This window comes from Stenella coeruleoalba (genome assembly GCF_951394435.1).
Source record: "Stenella coeruleoalba genome assembly, chromosome: 13".
NCBI lineage: Eukaryota > Metazoa > Chordata > Mammalia > Artiodactyla > Delphinidae > Stenella > Stenella coeruleoalba.
The window spans coordinates 58,450,383-58,471,217 of NC_137159.1; the positions used below are offsets into that span (position 1 = coordinate 58,450,383).

At 38.8% G+C, this 20,835-nt stretch overlaps 1 protein-coding gene across 3 annotated transcripts in view; it reads left to right on the forward strand.

The window, feature by feature from the left end:
• The window catches only part of THUMPD2 (THUMP domain 2 tRNA and snRNA guanosine methyltransferase), a 46,040-nt gene that overhangs the window by 12,250 nt on the left and 12,955 nt on the right, over positions 1-20,835 (forward strand). For 2 of the 3 annotated variants that reach the window (XM_079940386.1, XM_079940388.1), the window contains 3 exons: positions 6,287-6,374; positions 12,963-13,034; positions 13,523-13,637. In XM_079940386.1, coding sequence (XP_079796512.1) covers positions 6,287-6,374; positions 12,963-13,034; positions 13,523-13,637 — 275 coding nt within the window. The remainder of the gene's footprint in view (positions 1-6,286; positions 6,375-12,962; positions 13,035-13,522; positions 13,638-20,835) is intronic. The other variant, XM_079940387.1, reaches the window with a different exon arrangement.

Genomic DNA, 20,835 nt, shown 5'->3' on the forward strand with positions numbered 1-20,835 from the left:
CAGCAGGGCTGACTGATGCAGTATGAATGTATTTAGATTCTTGGCACCAAATAAAAGAACTCATTTTTAATTTGTGATCATGGATAAAAATGCTAACTTTCATGCTCTTTTATTATTAACTTAACAAATATACATAAGTTTTTATATGTGTTTTTAAAAGGTGTACAATTTTATTTAATGATTGCTAGACACCCTCAAGAAGTCATGCGTATGGCATCTCAAGTAATAACTGGTAATTTAACCTAAAAGTTGACAAATAAAATGTATGTATCTGAAAATTAAGGCTCAGACCCTGAATGAGCAGTGGCCGAAAATAAGATTGCATTAGACACTCTGTAATTAGGCTGTTTCACTACCTCAGCGAAGGAAGGAAGCAATCACGATGTGTGTTGATTAAAACAGTTCGCCATTGTGTGAGGCAAGGGAGGCATATGAAGAACTGAAAAGCAGATAGTGGTGGACAAGAGAAGTGATGGTGGAGGTCAGAAACTGTAACCTGGTGACCCTGACAAGAGAAGAAAGTCAGAAGTGATGAACAGAGGACAGAGCAGCCATCGAGTTTGAGGGACACACAAAAATGTGTATCCTAGTAGCACATCACCTGGTACAGTAAGCACAGTGGGTAAGAACCATGGACTTCAGGTCCCCCTTCTCCACAAAATAACTCTGCGAGTTGGGGCATATTATCACATTCCTCTGCTATAAAATCAGGAAGAGGATGGTATCTACTTCCTAGCTTTGTAGTTGGGATTAAATGAGATAACACATATGAAAATGAGAAAACTGCTTTTATGATACAGTAAGTGTGAATAAATTTCAACTATTCTATTTTTAAACAGATCAGCAACTAAGGAGGGAAGGGGAGAAGCATTTACTAGAGTAAGATTAATTCATTCAATTAATTTCAAGTGAAATATCTAATGAGTACTTACTCTGTGCTAAGCATTGTGCTACATAGCCAGTGTTCAAAGATGAGTAAGATGGTTATTAAACACAAGGAATCCACTCTAGTGGGAGAACAGATATGTGGTCAGTGCTTGATCGGAATTAGAAAAGAGGACCTAACTGATGGAGGACAGGTGAGCAAAAGAACACAGAAGAGTATCACTCAGTGTATCACTTAAATGGAGAATAATAAGCAAGGATATCTCAAGTGGACAAGAGAAGGAAAGGATCTTACAAGCAAGGAACTGCACGTGTAGAGGCATGGAGGTGTGAGGAGGCTTGAGGTACGTGGCGGACAGCAAGTAGCTTCGGTATAGATGGGACAGGGAGTGCATAGGGAGAGTGGTGGAAAAGGAGACTGAGGATTGGGAATGAGTCATGAAGTGTCTTATAAGCCGGGTTAAATAACTTGAATTTTATTCGAAAAGCAGTAAGAATTTGAAGCAGAAGAGTGTTGTGATTAGGTTTGTGATTTTTAAAAAATTACCAAGGAAATTATATTTTAAAGTGGAAAGGAAATAAAAAAGCGGGGGGTTAAACTCATACCGGTTCAGGCGATGAATGATGAAGAAATGAACTAAGGCAAAGTTGGGGGTAATAAAAAGGAGGCCGTGCATTCAAGAAAATGTTAGGGAGTCTAGAATAACTTCCAGATATCTGATTTTGGCAACGAAGAGACACTGGTGTCAGTCACTGAGATATAAAATATGGGGAAAGGAAGTAGTTATGTGTCCAGTGAAACACGTCCAAGTAGATATTTAAAGTTGCAGCTCTGGAGTTCAGGTGACAAGTCTCAGCTGGAGGTGTAGATGAGATTACCCAGTACATAGATGGTAAGTGGCCTAAGGAAATGAAGACGTGTATCAAGATAGTAAATACAGGGAAAGGAGAGCGTACTTAGTTTATATCTTTAAATTTTGCAGTACTTAAAGAACCTCCAGGTAAAAGATGTCCAAATACACGTTTGAAGATAAAGATCTGGGATTCAAGGGAAAAGTCTAGGCTAGAGAGATGTAGGTGAGAATGTCTTCAACTTGCTGATACACGGTGTGTAATAGAAAAAAGAAGAAATGTATGTAAGGTCAAAAACCACCTTTATTTATTTTTTTAACATCTTTATTGGAGTATAATTGCTTTACAATGGTGTGTTAGTTTCTGCTTTATAACAAAGTGAATCAGCTATACGTATACATATATCCGCCCCTCTTGCGTCTCCCTCCCACCTTCCCTATCCCACCCTCTAGGTGGTCACAAAGCATCGAGCTGATCTCCCTGTACTATGTGGCTGCTTCCCACTAACTATCTGTTTTACATTTGGTAGTGTATATATGTCCATGCCACTCTCTCACTTCGTCCCAGCTTACTCTTCCCCCTCCCAATGTCCTCAAGTCCATTCTCTACGTCTGCGTCTTTATTCCTGTCCTGTCCCTAGGTTCTTCAGAACCTTTTTTTTTTTTTTAGATTTCATATATATGTGTTAGCATATGGTATTTGTTTTTCTGTTTCTGACTTACTTCACTCTGTATGACAGACTCTAGGTCCATCCACCTCACTACAAATAACTCAATTTCATTTCTTTTTATGGCTGAGTAATATTCCATTGTATATATGTGCCACATCTTCTTTATCCATTCATCTGTCGATGGACACTTAGGTTGCTTTTGTGTCCTGGCTATTGTAAATAGTGCTGCAGTGAACATTGTGGTACATGACTGTGTTTGAATTACAGTTTTCTCAGGGTATATGCCCAGTAGTGGGATTGCTGGGTCATATGGTAGTTCTATTTTCAGTTTTAGTTTTTTGTTTGTTTGTTTTTGGTACGTGGGCCTCTCACTGCTGTGGCCTTTCCCGTTGCGGAGCACAGGCTCCGGACGCGCAGGCTCAGCGGCCATGGCTCACAGGCCCAGCCGCTCCATGGCATGTGGGATCTTCCCGGACCGGGGCACGAACCCATGTCCCCTGTATTAGCAGGCGGACTCTCAACCACTGCGCCACCAGGAAAGCCCATATTTTTAGTTTTTTAAGGAACCTCCACACTATTCTCCATAGTGGCTGTATCAATTTACATTCCCACCAACAGTGCAAGAGTGTTCCCTTTTCTTCACACCCTCTCCAGCATTTATTGTTTGTAGATTTTTTGATGATGGCCATTCTGACCAGTGTGAAGTGATACCTCATTGTAGTTTGGATTTGCATTTTTCTAACGATTAGTGATGTTGAGCATCCTTTCATGTGTTTCTTAGCAATCTGTATGTCTTCTTTGGAAAAATGTCTATTTAGGTCTTCTGCCCATTTTTCGATTGGGTTGTTTGTTTTTTTGATATTGAGTTGCATGAGCTGCTTGTAAATTTTGGAGATTAATCCTTTGTCAGTTGCTTCATTTGCAAATATTTTCTCCCATTCTGAGGGTTGTCTTTTCATCTTGTTTATGGCTTCCTTTGCTGTGCAAAAGCTTTTAAGTTTCATTAGGTTCCATTTGTTTATTTTTGTTTTTATTTCCATTTCTCTAGGAGGTGGGTCAAAAAGGATCTTGCTGTGATTTATGTCATAGAGTGTTCTGCCTACGTTTTCCTCTAAGAATTTGATAGTGTCTGGCCTTACATTTAGGTCTTTAATTCATTTTGAGTTTTTATTTTTGTGTAAGGTGTTAGGGAGTGTTCTAATCATTCTTTTACATATAGCTGTCCAGTTTTCCCAGCACCACTTATTGAAGAGACTGTCTCTTCTCCATTGTATATTCTTGCCTCCTTTATCAAAGATAAGATGACCATACGTGCGTGGGTTTATCTCTGGGCTTTCTATCCTGTTCCATTGATCTATATTTCTGTTTTTGTGCCAGTACCATACTGTCTTGATTACTGTAGCTTTGTAGTATAGTCTGAAGTCCAGAAGCCTGATTCCTCCAGCTCCGTTTTTCTTTCTCAAGATTGCTCTGGCTATTTGGGATCTTTTGTGTTTCCATACAAATTGTGAAGTCTTTTGTTCTAGTTCTGTGAAAAATGCCATTGGTGGTTTGATAGGGATTGCGTTGAATCTGTGGATAGCTTTGGGTAGTATAGTCATTTTCACAATGTTGATTCTTCCAATGCAAGAACATGGTATATATCTCCATCTGTTTGTATCCTCTTTAATTTCTTTCATCAGTGTCTTATAGTTTTCTGAATACAGGTCTTTTGTCTCCTTAGGTAGGTTTATTCCTAGGTATTTTATTCTTTTTGTTGCAGTGGTAAATGGGAGTATTTCCTTAATTTCTCTTTCAGATTTTTCATCATTAGTGTATAGGAATGCAAGAGATTTCTGTGCATTAATTTTGTATCCTGCTACTTTACCAAATTCATTGATTGGCTCCAGTAGTTTTCTGGTAGCATCTTTAGGATTCTGTATGTATAGTTTCATGTCATCTGCAAACAGTGACAGTTTTACTTCTTCTTTTCCAATATGGATTCCTTTTATTTCTTTTTCTTCTCTGATTGCCATGGCTAGGACTTCCAAAACTATGTTGAATAATAGTGGTGAGAGTGGACAACCTTGTCTTGTTCCTGATCTTAGAGGAAATGGTTTCAGTTTTTCACCATTGAGAACAATGTTGGCCGTGGGTTTGTCATATACAGCCTTTATTATGTTGAGGTAAGTTCCCTCTATGCCTACTTTCTGGAGGAAAAAACACCTTTATTTTTGTACTAAGGTAAAAGCCAGCTAAACTCTGATTAAACACATCAGCGGATTTTACAAAAGTAGGGAATTATTTTCATTTTCAAGGAGTTTATTTCTGAACACTTCTTTCCCCCAAATAATTTTATTTTTACTGACATAATGAGGCCATTTTGTTGAAGTAATAGCAGATTAGTTTTGCCCAAGGTTAAGCAAAATAAGAATGTGTTCACTTTTGTCACATATTAATAGAATTGGCTTCCATAAAATAAAACCTCTATTAGTAAAAATATGCACATAATGGCTAAAAATTTAAAGGTTCTACATAAATCTCTGATGCTTAGAAAAGCACTTTGTAATATATATGGACAAAGACAGTTTTCCATACCAATTCTCGCTCTCCCTCTGTGTTTGTTTCTAGAGTGAAAATAATCTCTTCATTTTGGTTTTAACTAATGTGTTTTGTAGCAAGGTAATTGCTGCACTTAACCTGCAGAAGCAAGATTCATTGATCAAAATGTTTTATAGTCTTTTTACCTGCAAAGTTTATATCCCAGATTCCAAATCTGTGGATATAGTACTATTTACAATGTGAATTTTTATTTCCTGAAAAACCTTTTAAGAGAAAAAAAAACCACAACTCTCATGGGTTTACCATTCAGGGCTTCCTCATAATAGTAAATATGCAATTATACCGTTTTATTTGATAAGGTATTTATAATTATTTCATTCTAAGATCTTAAGAGGCTTGCAGTAAATACATACAAAACAGGATAACTTAAAGTCAAAGAAAGAGCAGAAATAAAATGATGAAAGGAAATAGGGTTTGGAAAACACTGTGGCTTTGTGTAATGTTAGTAGAAGAGCCCCTTAGTGGCTTTGGAACAAGCCTATCCCCAAAACAACCAGGCACTGATTCTTGAAATCATACCCGTAATGTCTTCCCAACAAATTGTATACATGAAATAGAAAAGTGCATTGAGATTTCCAAGGAAATGCTTGTTCGTTGCATTAGAAACATAAAAATAATTTTCTGAAAATATGTATCAAATCTGGAAACACTGATAGTAGCAATGATTAGGTAGAGGAGAAAGTATAAAGTGATACATAATGGAGGCCAGTGAACTCATTGGGGAGATGTCTGCTTCAGCCCTTCGTTCGATAAATTATCTTAGGCAATGCAATGTCATGCTTCATTCCATCTTTTGAGAAAGATGCAAATGAGCAAAAAGCAAACTTACAAAAGGGACCTTTTAGAAAACATATTTCAAGGGTTGGCATCCATTCAGCCGTGCTTCCCATACTACATCTATATCACAATGCAGTCTGTTCCTCTTGATGACTCCAGATCAGCAAGGCAAGGTCTAGTCCGTGTGGGAAGTCAGGGAAGTCTATAAACACTTTAGGAAGATTTCCCTCATGTGATTAAATCTTTATAAGTTAAACACAAAATGGTTTAAATTTCACTTATCTAAAAAATTTACCTTTCTGAAATACCACACTGGCTGGTTAGACAAGGTACCAATTAGAGAAGGTAATTTTGTAATAAGGTTAAATATTCTCTAACAGGAAATACTTTAGTGCATGTTGTATGAACTTGTTAAAATGAGGTACAGATATGAATGGGTTAATTTTTTGTTTATATCATATTCTTTAACATACAGTAATATTGGGTGTTCTTTTCTTTTAGGGTTCCTTTAGCCAGCAGAGCTTACATCAAGACAGCAGGACTGAGATCTACCATAGCGTGGGCAATGGCCTCTCTCGCAGAAATTAAGGTAAGGAAACTGGTCTCATTTTTATTAATGTAATAGCGAGGTCCTTTAACCAAGATCTTGATCAGTTTTTGTAAATATTCCATGGACATAAGAAAATAATTTTATTTTCTAGTCAAGAGATGGCCTTTATATCTTTACTTACTGTTTTACTATCTGCTCAGTTCTCAAAGAGGTATTTTGAAATTTATTAGGTTATTACATTTTTTTAAGAGTTTGCATTTTTATTAGTTGTTACCTCATTCAGCTGCTGTGTAGTGTGGTTTATACTCTTTTATGAATGTTACTGCTTCATTGTGAAGTGTGCCTCTTCCTTGTTATTAAAGTTTTTATTATCTTGAGTTGGAAGTTTAAATTTAAATTTCACCATGTCTTATTAATATTTTCACTGTTTTCTTTCTCTTTGCATTTTCCTTTGTAGTAGTTCTTTGACACTGCTTTATTTTCAGCATTGTTTTAAGTGTGTTTTTTTAATAAACACAGCTCTGTTTTTATCCCACTCTGATAGGCTCTGTCTTTCAATGAGAGTATTCAGTATTATGATAGATACACCTGATTGCATTCCTCCTGTTTTATTCTGTTTGTAACTTCTGACAGTTTATTCTTTATTTTTGCTAGTTTAAGCAAGTTAATCATTTCACTGTTCTCCCTGAGGTTGGATTTTACTTTATGTTCTATTCCATGAGTGGCTCCCTCGCCCAGCTCTCTTAATTAAACACATGGGACTCGATTCTAACTTTACAACAAGACATCAACTCTTTTCTTTGCCAAGACACTGTTTTTACCACCAAGACACTCTCATCTTCCCTCCTCTGTCCGCTCTTCCCTATCATAAGATGAGACCTCCAGGGTACTTCTTTCCCTTCTGCCCCACAGAATTACTCCTCCCTACAATGAGACCTTTGAAACATTTTCCTGCCTTCCACTCCCAACTCCCAACTACTAGATTGAACTAAATTATTTATTATGTATCAGAATTTCCCTTAAAGCATGACCCTCTGTTTCAAAAGTTCTTATTCTGCACTTATATTACACAGCCTATCCTTAATCATTAAGATGTAATGTGTGTAACATGCACGTTTCTGTATAAACGCACGAAGATATATTGTGAGGTGCGTTGCTCCTCACCTTTGTTCTTCACTTTGAGGCCTCGGCTCAGGTTTATTTGTTGCTTGATTAGTCTTTTCTTAGCTACTTTCCTCAAATGTGGTATTGAGGAATATACTGTCTGGATTCCTATATATCCTCAAACTTCCTCCTGTCAACCTGGGTATCGTCACTTTGGCTAGGTATAAGATTCTTGAGTTGCAGTCCTTTTCTCTCAGAGGTCTGTAGATGCTATTCCATTGTCTTTTCACTTCTGGTGTTCTAGGTGAGTAGTTCACGCCAGTGTGATTTTTCTTTTCCATTATGCCTGTCTTGTCCTTTCTGCTTGCAAGCTTATGAGAGTTTTCTCTTTAATCCTTTAAAGTTCAGGAATATCACCAGGATGTAAATACTTATGTAAGAGTCTTTTCTATTCAACCCAGAACTCGGTGAGTCTGACTGAGTTCTAATTCTGGCTCTACCACTTACTGGCTGGGAAACTTTATGTAAGATAACTTAACATCTCTGTGCCTAAGTTTCTCATTTGCAAGATGAAAATAATAATCTCACAGGGTCATGTGAGGACTAAGTGAATTAGCATTTATCAAGTGATTAGAACAATGCCTAGCATATAGAAAGTATGTAAGTGTTGACTTCTGCTATAGTAACGTCAGGGAGGTGAAGACTTCCCTCCTACCCCTCTTGAGTTCTTTTGGCTGGTCTAATAATTAAATTGACACAAGACAGATTAATAGGAGGAAAAAAATATTTAACTCATATGCATGGACGTCTAATAGAAATGGGACCCCTGAAGTGACCAAAGCAGGTTGTTTATGTATTATTTTTAGACAAAGAAACAATTATTTGTGAAGATTTAATGAAACAAAGGGGCTTGTGCTTGTAGTAGCAGACGAATGAAGAACTAACAAAGTTTGTTTATACAGCTTTCTTAGCCTTCGATTCCCTAACTCTGGTGATAAGGATGCTTTCTATCTCCTCCCAGTAGTGGGAGGATACCTTCACAAGGGAAATTTAGTTCCTGCTTTCAGGGGGAAAGGAGGTGTCTTTTTCTTTCATTCCTTCTTTGTTAATATCATTTCTTTTTACCGGCTGTTTCTCAAGTAACTTTAATTCAAGATAATCAATGTGCCATTGAAGCATATTTTGGGGTGGCCTGCCCTGCACCCCAACAGTAATAATAATCATAGTTATAATAATTATTATTTGGAATTTATAATTATAAAAAAACATTTTTTTCCTCCACCTCGGGCACGCTTTCGTGCATTATTTACTGAATTATTATTTCCTCAATTATTTTGCTTTAGTGTCTTTAACCTTAAACTACTTCCTTTTTTCTGCTTCTGGAATTCCTGTGATAAACATGTTAAGCTTCCTTTCTCACATGCTCTCCATCTCTTTATATTTTGGCTCTGCGTTTTGAGTTATTCTTGGATATTATCTTAGAAACTATAACAAGAGTCACAAAGATGTGCTCTACTTTATTTATTGAAATGTTTAGCTTTAAAATCATGGTCTTTTTTAGCTTTGGAAAATGGTGTATGTGTGTGCTGTCTTTGGTATCTCTAGAAGCTCTTACTTTTTTTCACATGTTTATCTGTTCCCTCCAAAAGTTTCATTTCACTAGATGTGTGTTCTGTTTGCTCTACGTTCTCTCTGGGTTTTGAGGGACCTCCTCCCCTTAGATGTGTCGTTATTTTTCTTTGTTGGCTCACTGGGGCTCAAGTGTGGTTAGCAAAGTATTTTAAATGCCTGGAATCCTGTAAGTGGTAAAAGGCAAGTGGATCTCTGGCACCCCTGGGTTTGGTAGTGTAAGGAGGCTGTCCGCCATGCTCAGGCACTCTGAAAACTTTTCTATGCACTGGTCTCCCTGCAGGTCCACAGATCTCTGAAGACCAGGTTTTTCCCTGATTCCAGTGGTTTCCCCTGTGGGTTCCAGTGCTGGTCTCTAATCACCCACCCAGCCCATGGCAAGGAGACCTCATACTGGTTCCTTCTCCTGGGACCTCAGCAGAGCCCAGGGCATCGCTTGGCACCGGTTGCCTGTAGTTCTGAGCATCACTTGCCTCAGAAGTAAGTAGCTCAGAGTTGAGAGAACAAGGAGAGAGCTATTTCCATATTACCACGTTCCCAGAATCCATGATTTTCTTTTTTACTTGATTTAAATCTTTAGCCTAAATTTCTTTCAGTAAGGAGAGAGGGATATGGTAACAGTTTATTTTTTCCCAAACTTCCAGTGATGTCACCACAGTTTATATTTACCTATAAATTTATATAACCACCTACAAATTTGAAATGTTACCTTTATCTGATACAAACATACAATTTTCAGAAATATAGAAAGTAAATGATCGAAAATATCCACAGATAATACTCAATGAAATTTTTCCCTTTTGTCAGTTTGTCCTGCTAGGACCGAAAGTAAAAATTGTTTCTCTAATGTGACCATCAACAAAGAAGGTCTGTTAAAGTAGCTGAGAAATAGCACAGCAGGGTTCTTTTGGGGGGAAGGCAGTGGTGACCCACCGTGTAAGTGATCCCAGTATCCAGCATTGATCCAGGCCCCTCTTTGGAGCTTGGTACCCAGAGCAGTGCACAGGCAGCTCAACCTCAGGTAGGCCAGTGCCACGAAAAATGAAACAAGTCTGGGGTCGTTCGATCTTTTTCATGTTTACTATAAACTGTTCTTCCTATATATCATAACAAGTAAGGAAAACCAAGTTCTATAAATCTCAGTTATTCTTTTAAGCATATGGAAATACTTCTCTGCTTCTGCCTGTGTACCCAAATGTCATGGATAGAAAAGGTCCTACAGTAAAATAGACACTGAAAGATACTTAAGGTCAAATTACCTCATTGAACAGGGATCATGGGGGAGAAAGAACACAGTGTTTGGCACATTTTAAGATCTTAATAAAGATTAGTTCTCATACCACTATTAATCTTAAAGTTGCCATTTAAATCATTATCCTTTTTGTTACTCTCTGCCCCTTCATGGGGGACCCGTGTGATACTCTCCATAATTTCATGCCAGGGGAAAGTCTCTCTCTCTTGAAGGACATTTTGTTTCTTTCCATCAGGTACCCCCTGATGTCCTGGCTGTCCTCTGAGCGTTCTGCCTCCTCTGTAGACAGACCAAGGGACCGCTGGGCCTGGAGGTGGGATAGGCGTCCTGCTTGGCCTCGTCGCCCCTCCTGCCCCCAGATCTCTCACTGCCTTAGAAGCGCATGCCATCAGATTATCCCGGTGTCTACAGATCTCTTCCTATCTTTTCTCTAATGGTTTAGACCATTTCTCCTGCGTAATTCTTTACGACCTCAGTGTCCACTGTGTAGTCTGCTCCCTTAGTGTCTTGGCTTCCCTACCTCTAACGATCTGCCTTAGTCACATCCTAGACTTTGTCATACCCAGAAGGGTATACCTTCCAACATCTCAGATTCAAGGATCCTGCTGTTAACCTTCTCTTTCGCATTCACTTCCTCTTGGGACCTAAAGCAGTTCTTTAACCCCGTGGGACCTCTAGTAGGCGACCCTACTCACCACCTGTCCTCAGCCCCCTTTCACAGCTTGGATTTTATGTTCTATCATTACAGCCATTTCTTGCCCACACTTTGAATTCTCTTACTTCTTAATTGACTTAAGTATTGGAATCAGAAGAGAACTTTAACATGTTCTTCCCACCAAGTTTACCGACATATTGGAATCTACGCCCTCATACTTTGCCTGGTCTTCATTATAATAAATGAACTGTCCTTGTTTCACTCCGTTACTTGTGTACTGGATTCCATTCCCTCTTGCCTACTTGAGGACTTTTTTCTCTACTAGGTCATTCCCATCAGCATGTACACATCTTGCAACTTAAAAAAGAATTAACCCTCTCCTGAACCCACATGCTCCATCAGCTACCACCCCCTTCTCTGCTTCCCTTTACAGAAAAACTTAAACTAGTTGTCCATATTTGGTGTCTACTTCTTCTCTTCCCACTCTTTCTTGTGCCCACTTCCCTCAGGTTCTCATCGCCAACACTCCACTGAAACAGCTCATCTTGCTTAATCTACTAGCATGTGGACACTGTCATCACTCCTTCTTGAAATGGGTGTTTCCACTTCGTTTCGGGACCACTCTAGGTTCTACGTCAGGATGTGCTGCTGTCAGTGTGCACTGCTGAGTATTCATCTACCAAATGTCTGTACTTAGGAGATCACCGGCGTCCAGCCCATAGACTGTTCTTTTCTAACTTCTCTTGCTTCCTAGATGGCTTATCCAGTTTTGATGCTTTAAATACCATTTACAGACTAACAACCACGGTTCCCAAATTTATATCTGTGGCCTGAACCTCTCCTCTGAACTCCAGATGCTTAAGTCCACTTGACATCCATGCTTGGTCTAAGAGGTATCTCAAAATGAACATGTCCAGAACTATACTCTCGTCTCCTTTGTAGCTTTTCCTCCCCAACACTTCCCAGCTCAGTAACAGGCAGCTCGTCTTCCTGATGCTCAGGTCAAAAACTTCAGTCACTTCAGACCGTTGTCATTCTTTAACACGCCACATGCAATCCATCCTGTTGGTTCTACCTTTAAAATATACCCAGAATCCAACTACTTCTCCCCACTTCCACCAGCGTCACTCTTTATTCAAGTCACCGTTATCTCTGCCTGGATTCCCTAACTAGCCTCCCTGTAACACTCTTGCCCTTCTGTGATCCGTTCTCAACAGAGCAGCCAGAATGATCCCTTTGAAATGTAACATCGTGTTACTCCTGCTTACTTTCCCTCCAACAGCTTCCCACCCTTCAGCATAGAACCAGACCCCTTGTAACACCTACGAGATCTGACGTGATGTGACCCCACCCCAGCCCCACTGCCCAGATGGGAGAGTTCTTAGTTTTTTCTCCGCACTTCCTGTTCTCCTCTCAAGTACAGATAGGATGACACTTTCCTGGCCCCTTCAAATTGTGTGTGTCCTGTGACTGACATGTCGGTGGAAATGATGTATGTCCCTTCCAGGTGGCACCTTTAAAAGCCAGCGCCTGATCTGTCTTGCTTTCTTTCCCTCTGCCACAGCGGTGGCCATGCTCCAGGTGGCGACCACTTCACTGTTTGACTTGCTGAGAGAGGAGCAGAAGCCCCGGGTGTCGTTCTGTGGGCTTGGAGCCTGAGCTACACAGTGTTTTCAACCTGTAGGGCTCGGTGGCTGTGACTGCATGCGGTGTAATGCAGCCCACCTTGATGGAGTAGTCTGGCCACCTCTCTGACGTAATCACCACCCTGCCCCTCTCGCTCACTGTGCTTTGGCCACACTGGTCTCCTTCCTAATCTTTAAATGTGTCAAGCATACCTGCACTACGGCTTTAACTACCTGAAATTCCTAATGAAGTATAGAAAGGAGTCTTTACTCTGAAATATTGATTCCTCAAGTGTTAGGTTTCTTTTATATTACCTATTATAATAGATTTAATGATAGCAAATCAACATTTCTGTCTATAGGCTGGTGCAGTTGTTTTAGATCCAATGTGTGGACTTGGAACAATACTTTTGGAAGCTGCTAAAGAATGGCCAGTAAGTTCTAAAGTTTGGTAAACCAGGCAATGTTTTACGTTAATCAGTGTGTGTGTGTATTCACTTACCAATTATTTACAGGTAGACTGTCTATTTAGGGATTATTTTTTAATTATACAAGTTGCTATATAACTGTAATAAAAATAGACTATGAAGGGTTAAATTGCTGTGTTATTTCTTTAAACACTGTGAGAAATTTAGGAAAATATGATAGAAATACAATAATTAGTTATGACCTAGATTATATAAATCCCTAAATTCCTTAGACATTTGTAATTGTAAATATTATTAACAGTTTTTAAAATTTTAACAAAAACTTCTGTTTTTTGCCCATGAATGTCATTTTAAAGAAATATTCTAAATTTGTTTTAACCTGAACTAACAAATCTATTAATTTCATTTTCATCATTGAAAATGCAAGTAGATTTTCTTAACTACATAAAATATGGGTTTATTTATACTTATAATATGAATTTCTTCCCTCACAGGATGTGTATTACATGGGTGCTGACGTCAGTGACTCACAGTTACTAGGTGCCTGTGACAATCTGAAAGCTGCAGGCCTTAAGGATAAAATTGAGTTACTTAAAGCCTCTGTGATAGGTAAGATATTAAAAATGCAAACATTTGGGGTAAATGAACATTTGCAAATACATTTAGGATCATAATATAAAACAAGACTCACTTTTCATATATAAAGGTTGAATTGTTTATACCCTGTAATATATCTGTGGCGCCAATACTCAGTGTACTTCCAATATGATAATTGTAACTTTTTAATTCTTCAAATGATTCATGATCAGGAACGGTATTTATGTAGTTTCCCTAAGCATGTAAGTAAAAGCATGCCTTCTTAAGATGTGTTGTTGCATCTGAACCATTTCTCACATCATAACCAGGGATCACTCAGTATAGGCGTAAAATAAACAGAATAATAATAATAGCTCTGTGGATTCTTTCAGATAAAGTATATGAAATGTTTTGAATTATCTTACCTTCTCCTGTCTCATTGGACAGTATTCCTGTGATATAGGGAGTGAGGTGACCAACTATCCCAGTTTGCTAAACCAGTACTACTTTCAGGGCTAAAACTGGGAAAGTCTGGGGCAAACCAGGACAATTGGTCACGCTGTGAGGTAGAGGGAAACCATTACTCCCAGTTTACTGATGCGGAATCAGCAGCAAGAAACATGATGAGGAATCAAGTCTGTGGAGTCCAAAATAATATTTCCCTAAGGGCCAAGGTATTTAGACTGTTCGAGAGAAGGCTCACATTCCTTCTTTTTTTCCCTTAGTGCACCTTTCTCTCTTAAAAGTGACCACATTTAATTCCCAGCTAAGAAAATCGTATTCTCTTGACATGAGAATGAGAGAATAGGTGGTAGGTAAGTCCCAGTATTGAATCTGTAATCTAGAGGAACAGAATATTGTTTAAACAAATTTTTATTATAGTAGAAAAGTAGTAGAGATGAGTTATTAACAAGAAGAAAATATGAGGATAACTTTTATATAAATGCATAATAAAGCAGTGTCAGAGAAGAAACTGTACTATTGATTGAGATCGCATAGTTGTTTGCTATCAATGACTATCTTTTCAACCTTTCTGTCAAGGTTTTTAACGGGACTCTGCGCATAAGACGCAATTTTCTAGAGGAAGCCAAGGGGTGATTAGACTGAAATCAAGTTTTCATATACCCTAATTTCTTTAAGAAAGCTATTTTTTTGAGACCTCAAGAAAAATGGAATAGCTCTCTAAGTTGTTCCAGAGCAGTGGTTTTTCATACCCTGTACAATCTCCAAAGTGCCTAAACAGCATGAGGAAGGAAGTACTGATTTGCCCATCAGAACGTTGCTGCGCTCCCAACTCCACTTTCATCAGTTCTCATGCTTGGGGCATTTCCCATAAGATTTCACTTTAAAATCAAGTATAACTGCTCAACTGTTATTAAAAAAAAAATTTTAAGAAGAAAGTTCTCTATGACACCAAATAGCCAAATAAATCCTACTTTTTTAAAAGATCACTCTAACTGCTGTGTTAAGAAGAGACAATAGTAGGGCAAGGATTGGAACAAAGAGACTAGTTACAAGACTATTGCAATAATCCAGGTAAGAAATGGTGGTGGCTTGGGGCAAAGTGATATTGGTGGAGGTGTTAAGTAGAGGTCAGAGATATGTATATAAATTTTCTGAAGGTAGAACCAACAGGATTTGCTGGTGGATTAACTATGAGCAAAAGAACAAGGATGACTGAGCTTTCTGACTTGAGCAGCTAGAGGGTGGAGTTGGGGAAAACTGCAGGCGGAACAAGTTGGAGTTTGGGGCCTGTTCAGTTCCACGTGATGATTAGATACCACATGGAGAAGATGTCAGTGCAGTAGGTCAGTATACAGACCTGGAGTTTCTTAAGGGAGAAGATAGACATCCCTAGTATAGATAACATTTAAATCCATGAGATCACCTAGGAAATAAGTACAAATAGAGAAAAGAGAGGCTTTCTCTGAGGATGAGATGCTTAGAGTTCTGGAGGGTGAGAATCTAGTAAAGGAACAACCAGTGATGAGAAGGTAAGAGAGAATCTGAGGAAGAACCATCAGCTGTGTCAGATGCTGCTGCGCAGTGAAGCAAAATATGACCTGGCTGTTTCGGTGGAGCAGCGGGAACATAGACCTGCCCGCCTGAGTGGGTCCCGGAGAGAACGGGGGAAGGTAGCCTGCAGACGGCTGGCCCTGGTCATTCTTTTGGGCAGTTTGACTGGTAAGGGGAGCAGAGAGATGGGGCAGTAATAGAAAGTGGTGAGATTAGGGATCAAGCAGGGATTTTTTGAAGATAGAATTCACTTTTTTTAAAAAAGTGCAACATGTTCTTATGCTAAAGAGAATGAACAGATAAACAGAAGAAACTCGACAGTGTAGGAGAGAGAGAATTGCTCATCTGATACACTCACAGCCCCCAAGAAAGGATGGGACGCAGTGCACAAGCGGCAGGACGGGCACTCCTGGTGACGGGAAGGCAGAGCGCATGAGGATGGAAGTTGTAACAGGTCACACCAGACCAGGTGTGGCCACTGTAGTGCACATTCCCTCAGCCTTTGTTGAGGCTGGATATTATCGTTCTATTACGATTTTTTAAACTGTTTACAAATCTGGTAAAATATTGTAAAGTTTACCTTTAATTACTAGTGCGATAAACCCTTTTTCACTTTATGTCATTTGTAGATTTTTCTTTTGTGAATTACTGGTTTTCAAGATAACTTTCTGGAGGAAAGAATAAAACATCTGTTTTAAATTATTTTAACGTCACAGCCTTTTAATATTAAAGGTCAGTCTAGGGGGGATTATATATCTTGTGTACGTAGGGGCCAATATTAACTATTTAATAAGTACCCCTTCGTTGCATGCCTCTACTTTAAAGGTGGACATTCTCGCTAGATACAAGTGTTTATTTTCTTTTTTTTTAAACAACTTTATTCGAGTATAATTGCTTTACAATGGTGTGTTAGTTTCTGCTGTATAACAAAGTGAATCAGCTATATGTATACATATATCCCTATATCCCCTCCCTCTTGCGTCTCCCTCCCACCCTCCCTATCCCACCCTTCTAGGTGGTGGCAAAGCACCGAGCTGATCTCCCTGTGCTATGCGGCTGCTTCCCACTAGCTATCCATTTTACATTTGGTAGTGTATATATGTCCATGCCTCTCCCTCACTTCGTCCCAGCTTACCCTTCCCCCTCCCCGTGTCCTCAGGTCCGTTCTCTATGTCTGCATCTTTATTCCTGTCCTGCCCCTAGGTTCTTCAGAACCATTTTTTTTCCTTAAATTCCATATATATGTGTTAGCATATGGTATTTGTTTTTCTGTTTCTGACTTACTTCACTCTGTATGACAGACTCTAGGTCCATACACCTCATTACAAATAGCTCAATTTCGTTTCTTTTTATGGCTGAGTAATATTCCATTGTATATATGTGCCACATCTTCTTTATCCATTCATCTGTCAATGGACACTTAGGTTGCTTCCATGTCCTGGCTATTGTAAATAGTGCTGCAATGAACAATGTGGTACATGACTCTTTTTGAATTCTGGTTTTCTCAGGGTATATGCCCAGTAGTGGGATTGCTGGGTCATATGGTAGTTCTATTTTTAGTGCTTTAAGGAACCTCCATACTGTTCTCCATAGTGGCTGTATCAATTTATATTCCCACCAACAGTGCAAGAGGGTTCCCTCTTCTCCACACCCTCTCCGGCATTTGTTCTTTGTATATTTTCTTCATTAATTTGGTTTTACCTTTTAAAGCTCTAATCATAACTACAATTTAGAATTGTATTTCTACACAAGGATCTCCCACCTCTTACTATAATGAGAGTACATATGAACTTCAGAATCAAACTGAGTATAAATCCTGGATCCACTGTTATTTCTTCACTGTGGAGCCTTCAGCAAAACACTGGACCTCTCTGTATTTTCTCATCTATAATATGAAGCTAGTACCTACTTCATAGGGCCGTAGTGAGAATTTATTACGTAACTACATGGAGTCCAGTGTCTGAAACACAGCATGAATTAAAGACTTCTGTAAGCATGGATACATCTAGGAACATTAGTATTCAATGAAACTCCTACCGTGATTTGTGCTTTTGCAGAATCACTGTCTTTATTCTTTGTGTGCATTAATGGCCTTATTTTTTTCTACTTTTTTAGTAACATTCACTTTATCTTATAACCCTCTACTAATATAAGATGAGATAATCCTTTAACATGCAGAATTTTTGCACGTGTTTATTCGTAAGTTTTCATCATCATGAAAATTTGGAACCAAATGAATATTATGTTGCAGGCTGTCTTAGGAAATAATTAGTCACTGATTAGGCTTTTTTTAAATCTACAGAAATACTTACATTCTCGTATAATATATATACAGATTTGAGCAAAAGAAACACACGAATGATTAACTAAAATGACAAAATCATAGGCAGGTGAAAAAAGGGGAATGTTTTCACTCCTTCTAACTAGACATTCTGTAGCCTGTCACATTCAGTGAACGAGTGTATAATAAGATTATTGGTAATAACCGTGCTTTGTTCTCAGTCACATCTCTGCCTTCGTCTCTACACTTGTAGATATCAGGCATATGCTTTTTTCTACACCCGTAAGCTCCACATAATGTGGTGGTTGCATTTTGTTTCTTATTAGTGTGAGTTTTCCTCTAATACCAGTCCTGCCCCTGCTCACCTGGCCCTCGGTGTTCTAGTCAGGTGTGTTGTGACTCACACCATATCCTGCAAGATTCATGAAGCTGCCAGGATGCCCTGGCATTTGGGGAGTCAGGGGGAAGTGTAGGAAGTGATGGGTTAGGTGTGTGTGAAATATGTGTGGGAAATAGGGGGTAAGAAGCTCACCATAGAATTTGAGTGTTTTTGCTACAATGGCTTTATGGTTTATCATATGGTGTAAATCCCTTTTTATTATTTGGTAATGCTACTATTCTGTAACAAACTCTTTCAGCAGCAGTTAGGTTTTAAAAGTGCATATTTAATGAAAAAGTTTATATTTCTCAAGAAAGCTGTTGATGAACAGATAACTTGAGTAAAATGTTTATTACCATTTATCATCCACTGTGAGGGCCATGATGATAGCACTAATCCAATGAAACAAATCTGTTCATAGAAGCATCTAGCATTTACTTCAAAACTTAGTCATTATTTTAAGGAGACTGAGCCACAATTAAGTATTTATCACATGCAGCTGAAAGAACTGCATTTAAATGTCACTCTGTGAAGCATGACTTTTCATTTAGATCAAGTGACCACTCTTCTAAATTAATTTTGCTCATTTTCAATTCCAAATTTCCTTATGTACATAAATAAAATGAAGCTATAGCTATTAATATGTTGGCTCCATTAGCAGAAGACCTCTGCAGAAAGGTAAATGTTGCCATTTTTGTATCCGTTTTATCAGATGCTTCAAAAAGATCAGCTAAGTCAATTCCAGTAGTGGTTTAGCTTTTTTTTCCCCCCAATTCTTGGAAATTTAGGAAGTTTTTTCTGTCAGAGATGAAACATCTTTCATTATTTTGAATGCTGCTGTAAATTCAGCTCAGCACTGCATGTGTGTCTGTTTATGCATTATTTGGTGGACCACAGCATCATGGTGAAAATTAATGTTCTTATTAAATAAAGTAACCTGTGAAGCAGAAATGTACTTGGAATTTGACATGGTACCTACATAATTCATAGTTACCTCCAAACAAGCTGTGATGTTCTGAATTGAAATAGAAACTTAAGTTATCAAAATAACAGACTTTAAAAAAAAAATTTTAATTTACGCAGAGTAACTGAACTGCAGGCTATCTGTGATAAAGATGGTTGAATGCAAAAAAAGTAATTCAGCATGACCGTACACGCTTTATTTGCTTGCCCATCATTAGGTAGGTTTAAAAATGTTTAAGCCTTTCAAGAATATAAAATGGGAAAAAGACAGTCTCTTCAGCAAGTGGTGTTGGGAAAGTTCGGCAGCTGCATGTAAATCAATAAAGTTAAAACACATCCTCAGAGCATGCACAAAAATAAACTCAAAATGGCTTAAAGACTTAAACATAAGACACGACACTATAAAATTCCTAGAAGACAGCATAGGCAAAGCATTCCCTGACATAAATTGTACCAATGTTTTCTTAGGTCAGTCTCCCAAGGCAATAGAAATAAAAACAATAACAAATGGGACCTAATCAAACTTACACGTTTTTGAACAGCAAAGGAAACCATAAAAAAAAAAAAAGACAAAAAGACAACCTACGGAATGGGAGAAGATATTTGCAGATGATGCATCTGACAAGGGCTAAATCTCCAAAATATACAAACAGCTCATACAACTCAACAACAAAAAAACAACCCAATCAAAAAAGTGGGCAGAAGACCTTAATAGACATTTCTCCAGAGAAGACATACAGATGGCCAGTAGGCACATGAAAAGGTGCCCAACATCACTAATTATTACAGAAATGCAAATCAAAACTACAATGAGGTACCACGCCACACTGGTCAGAATGGCCATCATTAAAAAGTCTGCAGGGCTTCTCTGGTGGCGCAGTGGTTGAGAGTCTGTGTGCCGATGCAGGGGACACAGGTTCGTGCCCCGGTCCGGAAAGATCCCACATGCCACGGAGCAGCTGAGCCCGTGAGCCATGGCCGCTGAGCCTGCGCGTCTGGAGCCTGTGCTCCGCAACAGGAGAGGCCACAACAGTGAGAGGACCACGTACCGCAAAAAAAAAAAAAAAAAAAGTCTGCAAACAGCAAGTGCTGGAGAAGATGTGGAGAAAAGGGAACCCTCCTACACTGTTGGTGGGAATGTAAGTTGATGCAGCAACCATGGATAACAGTATGGAGGGTCCTCAGAAAACTAAAAATAGAATTACCATGTGATCCAGCAATCCCACTCCTGGACATATACTTGGACAAAAGTATAATTCAAAGAGATACATGCACCCCTGTGTTCATAGCACTATTCATAATAGCCAAAACATGAAGACAACCTAAATGTCCAACGACAGATGAACGGCTAAAGACGTGGTACATGTATATACAATGGAATATTACTCAGCCGTAAGAAAAGAATGAAATAATGCCATTTGCATCAACATGGATGCAACTAGAGATTACCATACTAAGTAAAGTAAGTCAGAAAGAGAAAGACAGGGACTTCCCTGGTGGGGCACTGGTTAAGAATCTGCCTGCCAGTGCAGGGGACATGGGTTCAAGCCCTGGTCCAGGAAGATCCCACATGCCACGGAGCAACTAAGCCT